At 42.6% G+C, this 12,605-nt stretch overlaps 1 protein-coding gene across 1 annotated transcript in view; it reads right to left on the bottom strand.

Moving 5' to 3' along the window:
• LOC309555477 (uncharacterized protein) overlaps window positions 1–7,012 on the bottom strand; it is a 51,248-nt gene extending 44,236 nt beyond the window's left edge. Inside the window, exon 1 of the mRNA XM_082257505.1 lies at window positions 5,651–7,012. Coding sequence (XP_082113631.1) covers window positions 5,651–6,943 — 1,293 coding nt within the window. The 5' untranslated portion in view covers window positions 6,944–7,012. The remainder of the gene's footprint in view (window positions 1–5,650) is intronic.
• Window positions 7,013–12,605: the final 5,593 nt, after the last annotated feature.

Here is a 12,605-nt window from a genome sequence, read left to right as displayed (position 1 = left end):
ATGATAAATAGAATCCACCTGTGTGTAATCAAGTCTCCGTATAAATGCACCTGCACTGTGATAGTCTCAGAGGTCCGTTTAAAGCGCAGAGAGCATCATGAAGAACAAGGAACACACCAGGCAGGTCCGAGATACTGTTGTGGAGAAGTTTAAAGCCGGATTTGGATACAAAAAGATTTCCCAAGCTGTAAACATCCCAAGGAGCACTGTGCAAGCGATAATATTGAAATGGAAGGAGTATCAGACCACTGAAAATCTATGAAGATCTGGCCCTCCCTCTAAACTTTCAGCTCATACAAGGAGAAGACTGATCAGAAATGCAGCCAAGAGGCCCATGATCACTCTGGATGAACTGCAGAGATCTACAGCTGAGGTGGGAGACTCTGTCCATAGGACAACAATCAGTCGTATACTGCACAAATCTGGCCTTTATGGAAGAGTGGCAAGAAGAAAGCCATTTCTTAAAGATATCCATAAAAAGTGTCGTTTAAAGTTTGCCACAAGCCACCTGGGAGACACACCAAACATGTGGAAGAAGGTGCTCTGGTCAGATGAAACCAAACTCAAACTTTTTGGCAACAATGCAAAACGTTATGTTTGCGTAAAAGCAACACAGCTCATCACCCTGAACACACCATCCCCACTGTCAAACATGGTGGTGGCAGCATCATGGTTTGGGCCTGCTTTTCTTCAGCAGGGACAGGGAAGATGGTTAAAATTGATGGGAAGATGGATGGAGCCAAATACAGGGCCATTCTGGAAGAAAACCTGATGGAGTCTGCAAAAGACCTGAGACTGGGACGGAGATGTGTCTTCCAACAAGACAATGATCCAAAACATAAAGCAACATCTACAATGGAATGGTTCACAAATAAACATATCCAGGTGTTAGAATGGCCAAGTCAAAGTCCAGACCTGAATCCAATCGAGAATCTGTGGAAAGAACTGAAAACTGCTGTTCACAAACGCTCTCCATCCAACCTCACTGAGCTCGAGCTGTTTTGCAAGGAGGAATGGGCAAAAATTTCAGTCTCTCAATGTGCAAAACTGATAGAGACATACCCCAAGCGACTTACAGCTGTAATCGCAGGAAAAGGTGGCGCTGAAAAGTATTAACTTAAGGGGGCTGAATAATTTTGCACGCCCAATTTTTCAGTTTTTTATTTGTTAACAAAGTTTGAAATATCCAATAAATTTCGTTCCACGTCATGATTGTGTCCCACTTGTTGTCGATTCTTCACAAAAAATTACAGTTTTATATCTTTATGTTTAAAGCCTGAAATGTGGCAAAAGGTCGAAAAGTTCAAGGGGGCTAAATACTTTCACAATGCACTGTAGCTGGGGCCTGGAGAGTTGGACTGAAGAGGCTGTGAGGCGGCTGCGGCAGGCAGAGAGAGGCAGCTGAGCTCAGCAGGCAGTGTCCAGCAGCAGGAACAGAGGGGAAGCAGATCCCATTGTGGGGCTGCCAGTGCCTTCAAGGCTTCAACACAGGTGTGTTTTGGGGGTGTCTGTGAATAGACGACATTGCACTGTGTCTGTCTCTCTGACATCATGGATGGTAACATAACTCATAGGCACGGGGTGCTCTATCATGGCCCTGGCTGGCAGTGCACTGTCACAGTGTGTCACATAACATGGCTGCTGGGTGCTGATTTTGTTAACTTATTGGTCATAAGTTAATAAAATCAGCACCCAGCAGCAATGTTATGTGACACACTGTGACAGAGCCACCCAGAGCCATGATAGAGTGCCTGCTGCCTGTGAGTTATCATAATGCTGATGATCTTAACCGGTTGCTGACCATCCCATAGCAGATTTACTGCTACAGGGTGGTCGTGCTGCGCAGGATCATGTATATATACGTGATCCTGCATTTCTGGGTATCTGAACAGATCAGTGGGTCTCGCGGACTCAATGTCCGTCAGTACCCGCCGATCATTCTGTATGCTATGCTATGTAAACAAGGCAGAACTTCGTTCTGTCCGTATGATAGACATTGATCCTGTGTTCCTGAAAAGCAGAGACAGGGATCTATGCCTTAGTAAAAGCACCTACCCCACAGTGAGAAAACACTTGTTAGACACACATTTAACCCTTTGATTGCCCTGGATTTTAACGCCTTCCAAGCCAATGTCATTAGTACAGTGACAGTGCATATTTTTAGCACTGATCACTGTATTAGTGTCACTGGTTCCCACAAAGTGTTGAAAAGGGTCACTTACTGTCCGCTACAATATTGCCGCCATTACTGGTAAAAAAAAAATATGTCCTCAGATTTCAATTGAAAAATCTGGTCACCCTAAGATAAATAGATATGAGACTTATAGAAAAATAGTCCCTCTTAGTCAGTCCATAGTGAAAATATATCAGTGAACAAATGACAAGTGTAAGCAGTTGTCCAAGGCCATAAGCCAATCTTTACAGTGAAATCTCATTGTAAAAATTTCCATATCTAGCATTTCGACCTTTATAGCAAAATAGCATACAAAAGAGTGTCGTTTTGTAATTTTGCCTAATGTATGCTGCTTCCATTTTGTTCGCAGATAATTTGTAGGCGGTCATTGACCTTAAAACATGCACAGTTAGCCAGGGTCAGAAGTTTAATTAGCATGACGGCGCATTGCTTGACTCCGGTAACCTCATATTGATGCCACCATGCCCAAAGATCACCAAGAGACTTGAGAGAACATGACAGCTTGGCCCGGCCTTGATTTTGCAAATTCTACTTCTGAGGAACTCAGAAGGAAGAAGAGGGGTAAAAAAAAAAAAAAGAGAAACTATTGTTTCCGTGGCCTCTCACATATATAATTACATGTTTGGTAACGGTCTTTATTTCCTGTCTTCCCGATTTGGTGGTGATCTCTTGTCCTGAATAGCCTTGATAGCCCTGTCATGTCACAATTGAATTTACTGACGATGATTTCCCTGAGAATGCTATGACCCCCCTCAGCTCCCGCTGAGTCTCTTTCTTCGAGATGTTACAAGGAGCAGAATTTGAAGGCTTGGGTATTACACAATGCTAATGAGGCAGCTTGGAGTGCCCATTCTAACCGCCTGCTGCAGTATGCAAATATTCATGTCTGTGGGCTAATGAACTTTGCTAGGGCAGGAAGGAAATGGGGAATGAGCTGCACAGTTTTGTGTTCAGAGCTCTTAAGTTACATCTGGCATTTTCTGAAAGTATTTCCAATCAATAATAATTCTGAGCAGTCAGTTATTCAAACAATATGTGGGCAAAATTCCCATGCCATAATTAGATCATGCATTTATAACTCACAGCAAGCAGAATAAAATAAGACCAGCAGATCTAAATAGGAGTGATTGTATAGAAATTATTTAAACTTTAGAACATATGAGTAACTTTTTGAAAAATGATAGATAGATAGATAGATAGATAGATAGATAGATAGATAGATAGATAGATAGATAGATAGATAGATAGATAGATAGATAGATAGATAGATAGATAGATAGATAGATAGATAGATAGATAGATAGATAGATAGATAGATAGATAGATAGATAGATAGATACATAGATAGATACATAGATAGATAGTTTGGGTGCATTTACAACAAATTAAACTTGATAACATTTAAGGCAGCCTTTTTCAACCACCCTGGGGTGCCTTCAGGTTTCTTCAGGGGTGCCTTGGTAAAAATGCCTAAAAAATTGCCCAAAAATTGTATTTACCTCCCTGGCGGTATCCCCGAGCGTGACTCGGGGTGGATTTTTTAGTCTAGGATCGGTATCCCCGAGTCACGCTCAGGGTAGATGTGCAGAGAGCGCAGCGGTGTCTCTTACCTTCTCCTGGCAATCCAGCGATGATCTCTCATTGCTGTGACCGCCAGCCGAGATCCCCGCCGCTCGTCCGTCGGTGTGATGACTCCCTAGTTCCGTTCCCTGCAGCAGCAATGCTGCATGGGAGCGGAACTGGGAGGGAAATTCAAACGTTGCACCAAACACAAACACATAACACATTTATATTATATTATATTATATTATATTATATATATATATATATATATATATATATATACTGTATATATATATATATATGTATATATATATATGTGCACACACACATATATATATATATATATATATATATATATATATATATATATATACATATAACGCATGAATTATAATCTAGTCAATAATATAATTTTATTATATATATTATATAATAAAATTATATTATTGATTAGATTATAATTCATGCGTTTGTGTTTCAAATTTATCACATCTGGGATGTCTACTAGAGTCTTGTTTTGGTCAGGTTTAAGTCAGTAATTACTAAGAATTGTAGGCCTATAATACATAACGCCAAATTTCCATGAAAAAAATTGTACCGCTTTTGGTACATAATTCCTGACATAATCATACCGCCAGGGAGGTTAAAGCCAGCAGGTGAATGAAACTTGCCTTTTAGTAACACAAAGGTACAGGGTTTCATTGTCAACCATTACAACCTTCTAGGCGCCAACGTCCTAACAACCAATTATGTCATTGGTTGATAAGGAGGACGTCAGGCAACTGAACATTATCCTTGTTTGCCCCTCTTCTTTCAGCACTGAGGTCCGATGATGCATCGGTCCCCTGGCGCCTCTAACAGTGAGAACCAAGCAATCTAACACCGCAGATCGCTTGGTTCTCACAGCTCCATAAGCAGGGAGCTGGTGACTGCTCTGCCCCCCCCCCCCCCGCGCCCACTAGAGCGCTGGGCTGTGGAGGGGGAAGGAGAGGCCGGCTCAGGCTTTCAGCAGCTGGATGAGAGGCTGAGCCAGGGTGGTACCGGCATGTGGGCAGATCCCGACTCCATTGTCACGATCTTGCCCGAGCCTGGACCGCCTCTATGACATCAGCAGACAGATGACTTCAGCCCGTTGTGTGCTGAAAATGAGTACAGAACAAACTGCACTCCTGTGATCCACAGGAGAACTACAGTCAAACAAGCTCTGGTTGTACTTCCTTTAACTGAGTGAAGGCAAGAAACCGAGGGAGGAGAGAAATGTTGGAATACTAGTCAGTATCAGTGTGCAATGAAATATTTGTTTTAGAAGAATAAATCACTTCTAACATAGGGGGTCCTAAGAGTGTGGATGTTGCTGGGTTATGTTTAGTTTAGTTTACCATATTTTAGAATGGGGTGTCTCAGGATTGTGTACCTTGATTGAAAAAAGGTTGAGATAAACTGATTTTTTTTTGGTTGAAAATGTAATCTTTATTTGCATAAAAGATATACAAAAAACAATACTTTTGTCGGGGTACATTCTCCCCTGTACTGCGACGCAGCGCATAAATACACTACATTACAATACATTTCCGGTCATACTAATAAATACATTCAATCACATCCATTCATTCTGCGGTATGATGCCTGATGTGGTGTGCGGAGTAAGGATACCCCGTGCCATCACATCATGCATGACGCCGCAATACCCCTGAAGCATGAAACTAAATAACAGTGTCTATACGTTACGTTACTCAAACTGTATCAATACTAAAACATTTCAAAAAAGCAACAGGTGTGATGGGGGTTGGGAGAGTGGGGGTAGGGGGAGGGGGAATGAAATCACAGGCCCGAAGCTTTATTGAATGGACAAAGACACGCAAGGGAGAGTGGGGGAAGGGGAAATCTTCAGACCTCCTCTTCCTCCATGAGATCCATCAGGTTATAGTCTCTGAGCAGACTGTGGATCAGTCTGCGACAGTCCTCAATGGACATCCTCTCCCTCTGGTGGATAAGGCGCTTTCTGGCGCACCATAAAGCGTCCTTAAAGCAGCACAACACCCGCCAGGCGTTGTCAATGTCCTCTTGGGAAAAAGTCCCATGAAAAAGTCCATTCAGCACAGCAAAATGTGTGATGGCAGTCTGTGGGACAAAGTCTCTCAGTTCAGGTTCCAAGGCCCTCAACAGGCTCTGTGCAAATGAGCACTCCCAGAAAACGTGAAATGACGTTTCCTCGTGGATGATACAAAAGGGGCAGTGCCTGTATCTGCACAGGTTTCTGGCATGCATAAATGTCCTGAGTGGCAAACCCCCCTGGACAGCCATCCACGCCAGATCTTTATGCCTGTTGGTGAGTCTCTTTGAAGAAACATTCCTCCAGACCACTTTGCAAGTGGCTGAAGGGAGGCCTGGAACAGTCTCAGCAATGTCCGATGCTCTGATCAACTTGTAGATAGTTTTAGGCTTCCACAAGTCGGGCTTAACTCCATGCAGCCCCAGCTCCTTGATGAACTTGAAAGTGTCCAAGTAGTACCAAGGAGTGTCCCAGTTGTAGGGGATGGAGCTGTCCCATTTGTCCCATCCAAGGGACCTCCAGAGAGGCAGGAGGAAAAAACGGGACATGGAGTTGCCTCCAGAGACCGAAGTTCTGTCAATCAAAGTTCTGCGGATGCAGTTGCAGGCAAAGAACACCCCCAGTAACGTTGCGATGTCGGGCACGCCCTTACCGCCCTTGAGGGGTTCTTTGAACATGACTGCTCGCTTCACTCTGTCCATCTTGGAGCCCCAGATGAAGTGGAACACCGCCCTGGTGATGGCCTTGCAGGTGTTGACCCGGGGGGGCCAGGCCTGGGCGAGGTACTGCAACACAGGGAGGATCTCGCTGCGGAGTACCAGTGTTTTCCCTTCGATGGTGAGTTCTCTGAGGCTCCATAGTCCAAACTTTTGTCTCATCTTGGACAGTCTCTCCTCCCAAGACTTCAGGGCTGCGCCCTCAGCTCCAAACCAAACTCCAAGAATTTTGATGAAGTCCGCCTTGATGCTGAAAGGGATTGATGCAGAAGAAGGCAGGAACCACTTTCCGAAGAGCATGATCTCTGACTTCCCGCAGTTGACTTTTGCCCCTGAAGCTTTGCCGAAGTCCTCACAGGTCTGGACGAGCGAGTCGATGGAGCGCTGATCAGCACAGAACACCGTTACGTCGTCCATGTAGAGTGAGCACTTGACAACCCTTCTGTCCGGTCCCGGTGCGGTGATCCCTCTGATCTCTGGGTTCTGTCGGATGCATTCGGCAAAGAGCTCTATACAATAAAAATAAACTGATTTTAAAGACCTGCAGTCACCCCAGAGATCGTATAAACTCTGTAGTAATGATTCGATTGATTGTTATGGTCCACATAGACATTCCTGAAGTTCAGTGAGAGACAATACTTTATTATATTGTGGCAGTATGATGTGTTGTGAAAAAGTGCCAGAGCTACTATAATATAGTATATTGTACTATTATTATTATTACACGTCAGTTCTGGAACCAGAACAAATTGCTTTGCCTTACCTAGCCTCTCCTATCATGGCAAGCCTAAAATGTTCTGTAGCAGCCTGCCAAAAAAGTTAGGCCAAATTTACTTTTTGGTTTCACTGTACTTAGTAGGGTAAGGATCTGTTTTTCGTTGGTCAGATTTTCCCTAAGGTCAGTGCTGCTGTCTGTGTCTGGAAAAAGCTTCAAGAACATAGAATAGGAGGATTAACCACTTATTTATTAATATTTTTCAAACCCCCAGAGAATCAATGGGAAGGGGGTGCCCAGAAAGTAGCTGGGGAGAGAATAAATGTTTAGGGAGGCTTGTGCAGAGTGTACTTCTTCCGCTAGGAGGGTTAATTTTATCCTGGGGCTGCTGCCCCTAGGAGCCAGCTAAGTGTAAGACAGGAATTGCAGTTTGGGCCTCAGCTGGTGTTGGGCTGAGGGCCTGGAGAAGATTGCTAAAGTGACTTGCTGGGAAGAATTGCTTTGAGATTCCTGGTTTGGAGATTGTCTCTATCACTAAAAAGTGTCATGTGGAAGTCGGGTGGCAGACAGCTCCTGGGACAATGTGAGTAAGACCTGAGTTTGGGTCTGTCATGTGTGCTTGCTGCTATAGGATTTGTGCTAAGAAGTTTGTCCACCTATTGATTTCTTATCAGTTTGGAGAATCCTGCGCCTTTATCCCTCTCCTGTTCAAGATTTCTGCAAATAAAATCCACAAAAGACATGCCCTAGACCACATGTGTCAAACACAAGGTGGGCTGAATATTGCCCTCCAGGCCATTTCATATGGCCCTTGCACCTCTCCTGCAGCTGTGGAACCCCCCTTGTGTCTGCCCCTGCCCCAGTCTCAGCAGTTGGCAGCAGAGAGGAGAACAGAACTCGTCCGACAGATCCTGTTCCTTTCACCCCTTCATGTCCGCTTCCCCTGGTTTCAGCATTCAGCAGACTCCAGCAGATGGCTCTATACCTCCTCTGGTCCTCCTCCAGAACTCTGGACATCTAGTCTTACAGATACAACCGGTGTAACGTTAGAAAACCATACCTCGTGAAAATTCCATACCTCGTCACTTTCGGTGCACATACGTCATGGAACAGCTGAGCAGGTTACCATTGCGCATGCTCAGAGGTCCGTAGGGTAGGGAATTCTCACGGGGTAGGGTTTTGTAACGTTACACCACATCAGCTGTTGCCGCGGTAACATTAAAACATCTCGGCTGCAACATGAAATCATCTTCGCTCCTACCCCTGTCACTTCCCTGATCTCGGCTACTAAATGTAAAAGCGGAGGAGGGTCTATGGAAATATAAATCACGGAGCCGAGATCTACGTGATTTATATTTTCATACACCCGCCGCTTTTACATTTAGTAGCCGAGATCAGGGAAGTGACAGGGGTAGGAGCGAAGATGATTTCATGTTGCAGCCGAGATGTTTTAATGTTACCACGGCAACAGCTGATGAGGTGTAACATTACAACACACTACCTCGTGAAAATTCCCTACCCTCCGGACCTCTGAGCATGCGCAATGGTAACCTGCTCAGCTGTTCCATCACGTAGGTGTGACGTAGGTGCACCGGAGGTGACGAGGGTAGGGAATTTTCACGGGTAGGGTTTTTTCACGGAACATCGGCTCTTTGAGGGCAAACATAATGCTGATGCGGCCAACAATGAAATTGAGCTTTACATCTCTGCCCTAGACTGAGCCTGTGTTGTTGGCATGCTTGAAATTGTGTCTGTGGCAGGTAGCCTCTGTACTAGCAAGGGAGACCTTAGTATATTCCTTCAGGGGCTGAGCACTACAGTTCTAAAACCTCTTAGATTCTAGTTAATATTTACCAGGTTTGTTACCAGTCTATGAGAGTCCACAGACCAGAAACAATTACCACTGCAAGTATTTTTCTGGTTAGCAGCTTTTTATGTTCTAATCAGCCATACTTTCCAGAACTCCATAGACGAGAACGGGTAGAGTACGGCACTGTAATCGGGGGAACTCTTTACTGAAATTTAAAAAATAATAAGGAAAATGTCTCTATGGAAGATCTAAAAGGTCTTTCTGAACCAATAAAAATATCATATGACATATAAATTATTAAAAAAATATTTTCAATCCTTTTATCATATGTAATCTGATTTTTTATGGACCTGTAATAAGTTAAGAGATTTAATGACTACATTTGCAGACAGAGCATACAGATAGTTGGGTGCTTTAGCCTACACTACTGTTAAAAAAATAATAAAAAAAAAACTTATTAACATAATCGCTATTCACATTGTGATAATAGCCTAGGACACCGGGGTGTGGGAGAGGCAAGGAAATGGCTCTTCATTAAGACATAATTGGTTATATACAGAACAGACATGTCAGCCTCAGACATTGCCATTCCATAATGCTGATGTTTAAGCTGTCATGATGTATATTTCCAGCATGGGCATTGCAGAACTGCGTGACAATGGCCCATTGTCATTATAATGTGTCTTACAAATCTCTAACTGCATTAAATAAATCGCAGAGTGATGTAATGAGTGTTTGGGACAGTATATTGGGAATGAATGACATTTTTCCATTATGTGTTCACTTCATTGTATGATCTGTATGGTTTGCTGGATGTGCTCATCTCCGGGAATCATGGGACTGACAGGTTCACAGTTGCATTATGTCTGTGTTCGCAAGGATACAATAGATTCTGCTTGGTGTACTGTATGTAATAACATTTTATTTCAAGACCCCCTGCAACATATTACAGGTAGATTTGTTGGAAGGTGAAAAGGAAAACCATAATTTGGTCTTTAGGCAAAATGATGCCTGGAGACTTCCCCTTATGCTGTCCAAAGTGCAGCCCTATAGGAAGACGAAATGATTAGCCTTGAACCTTCACCATATATTGGTCATTACTCAGCACTGCAGTTCATAGCTCTGCACATTAATAAAAAAATTCCCGCGCTTAGGCAAATTAATCTGTGTATTAACCAATGTGAATAGATCCAATCACCGGCTGCTGCTTTAATAAGGTACTGTACCTTTATATCGTATACATAAGTGTTTGAGCGCTGCCTGGTTTCAAATGGGAATCTCCACTTATATACTTATGAAAAAAATAAATGCCCTATAAACAGAAAATTCCAATGAATGACATTTCCAATAAAAAAAATTGATATGGAAATATGTGATTACATAAAAAATAAATAAATAAAATAAAACACGTGTCATTCATATATAAGGTACATATCCTTGTATGTTTATCCTTGTATCCTTTTTATAGCAAATGAGGCTAATACACCCATTGCTGGCTGCGGGAGGAAGCGGAATTACATCATAGGAATAGGAAGCTCTAAATAGGAAGTAATAAATTGATTGTAGAAGGAGTTTTAGAGTACAGTATATAAACAAGCACATCTCACCGCTCAGCATAGCATTAAATAACGCACTGTGGGAGGAGTGAAACGCGCCAGAGACAGCGAGTGGTGACCTCATTTCTGGCCGGTGAGACGCACGCTGATGAGAACTTCTGGTTCAGCATTTTGTTTGCTTCATCATGAAAAAGTGAGCGCGTTGGTTTTAACTTGTTAAATATATTTTAATAAATGGGATTACACTATTTGGATCTCTCTTGCTACCCTCTCTTATGTCCCCTCTGAGAGAAAATACAATGCCATGGCTTACTAGTGTGGAACATAACCAAGGAGGAGGACTACAAGTTCCAGCACATCCAGGACACTATTAAGCGCTTATGACTCTTATAACCTAGAGGTCCACACCCGTCGGTTAGTGGGGACACTGAAAGACGCACAATTTGCATTTTATTTGAAGAGGAAGCACTTGGCACTTTGAAAAATTGCACATTGATTATCACATTTCCCATGTATGAAGACACAAGGATATGGACTTATAAATGAATGATACGTGTTTTATTTTATTTATTTATTTTTTTGTTTCCATAATAATTTTCCAATTCATGTTTCCATAATAATTTTTTATAGTTCATTGGAATTTTCTGTTTATTGGTAATTTATTTTTTTCATGAGTATATAAGTATATAAGTGGGGATTCATATTTAAATTCAGGCAGTGCTCAAACATTTATGTATTTCTCTGCACGGCTGCCCTTATTAGTAGACTTAAAGAAAGACCAAAGTAACACCAATAAACTTTGTAACAGAAGGAGTGAAGGTGGGAAAAGACCTCACCCTGTACTGGGCAGCATTGGTTAGGTTGGGGTTGAAGCTTAGGGTAGTGACCAGACAGCCAAGTACAGTGAGATACCACTGACACTGCGGTGCTGGTCTAGGTTAGCTGGAGGAGCCTCTTCAAGATGGACTAGATTTGCTACTCCTGTCCCCAGTTACCAATTGACTTTTTCTTGCCTCCTTTATCTCTTTTTGAGGGGCTAGCTTTAGCATTACACTCTTCCTGATGACGCTTGAGTAGCAAAATGCATTGAGGTCCAGCACGTCATACGTCACGTCCGGTTTGCAGTAATCTGTAGTGTGGAACGCAGAATGAAGGAACAGTCTCTAGCGGTTCCCATCCTATCTTGTGTACATTGCCTGTTTCAAGTGCCTGAGAGGCACCTTAAAATGTGAGCTTGTTTCTTTCATTTCCTTTTATTCTTAACCACTTAAGCCCCAGGCCTATTTCGGACACTTTTTGTTTACAAGTTAAAATCAGTATTTTTTCCTAGAAAACTACTTAGAACCCCCAAACATTATATATATATATATAACATAAATTGTGCAGCGGTCAAATGTTAAAGTGAATACAATAGGATACACACTGAAATGCAAAAATAAAGTCCAATATTCAAAATTAGACAAAAAAGGAAGGTGACCAGTCCCACATAGAAGAGTGAATACTTGTGATAAATCCCACACCGAAAAGAGAATATAATTCACTCACCAGATAGCATGGACCCAAAGTACCTTACAGCAATTGGGTCATGCAGGCTGAAAGTGATGATCTCCTTGGAACAGATGGCAGAGGCTTCCACGAATTCTCCTCCAAATGGTGGATAAAGGAAGTCACTCAAGGATGGTACACGTATGGATATCTGGAAATCCCCACTCAGAAAGATGTATGTGGGATAAATCGAAAAGACACCATAGCGTGATACCATTTAAATGGTTTATTAAAGCAAAGAAAGTAATGCACTTACAATGGGTCAGATGGTAAGAAGCATTCAATACAATTCGGCACTCTTGCAAGAGATGCTGTGCATCTAAATGGGTGCTAAGCGACCAACGGCTAGAACTGTATCAAAGTCAAAGCAATGAAAAAGTCACCAGCACATCAAGGATCTCCAGAGTGGGTTCAAAGCTTGAATCACTGATCACATTGTTACAGCAGATAGCA

Source organism: Pelophylax lessonae, assembly GCF_965119305.1.
Source record: "Pelophylax lessonae genome assembly, chromosome: 1".
In the NCBI taxonomy this organism is placed as follows: Eukaryota; Metazoa; Chordata; class Amphibia; order Anura; family Ranidae; genus Pelophylax; species Pelophylax lessonae.
The sequence above is the reverse complement of the archived record's forward strand: the minus strand, read 5'-3'. Positions and strand labels throughout refer to the sequence as shown.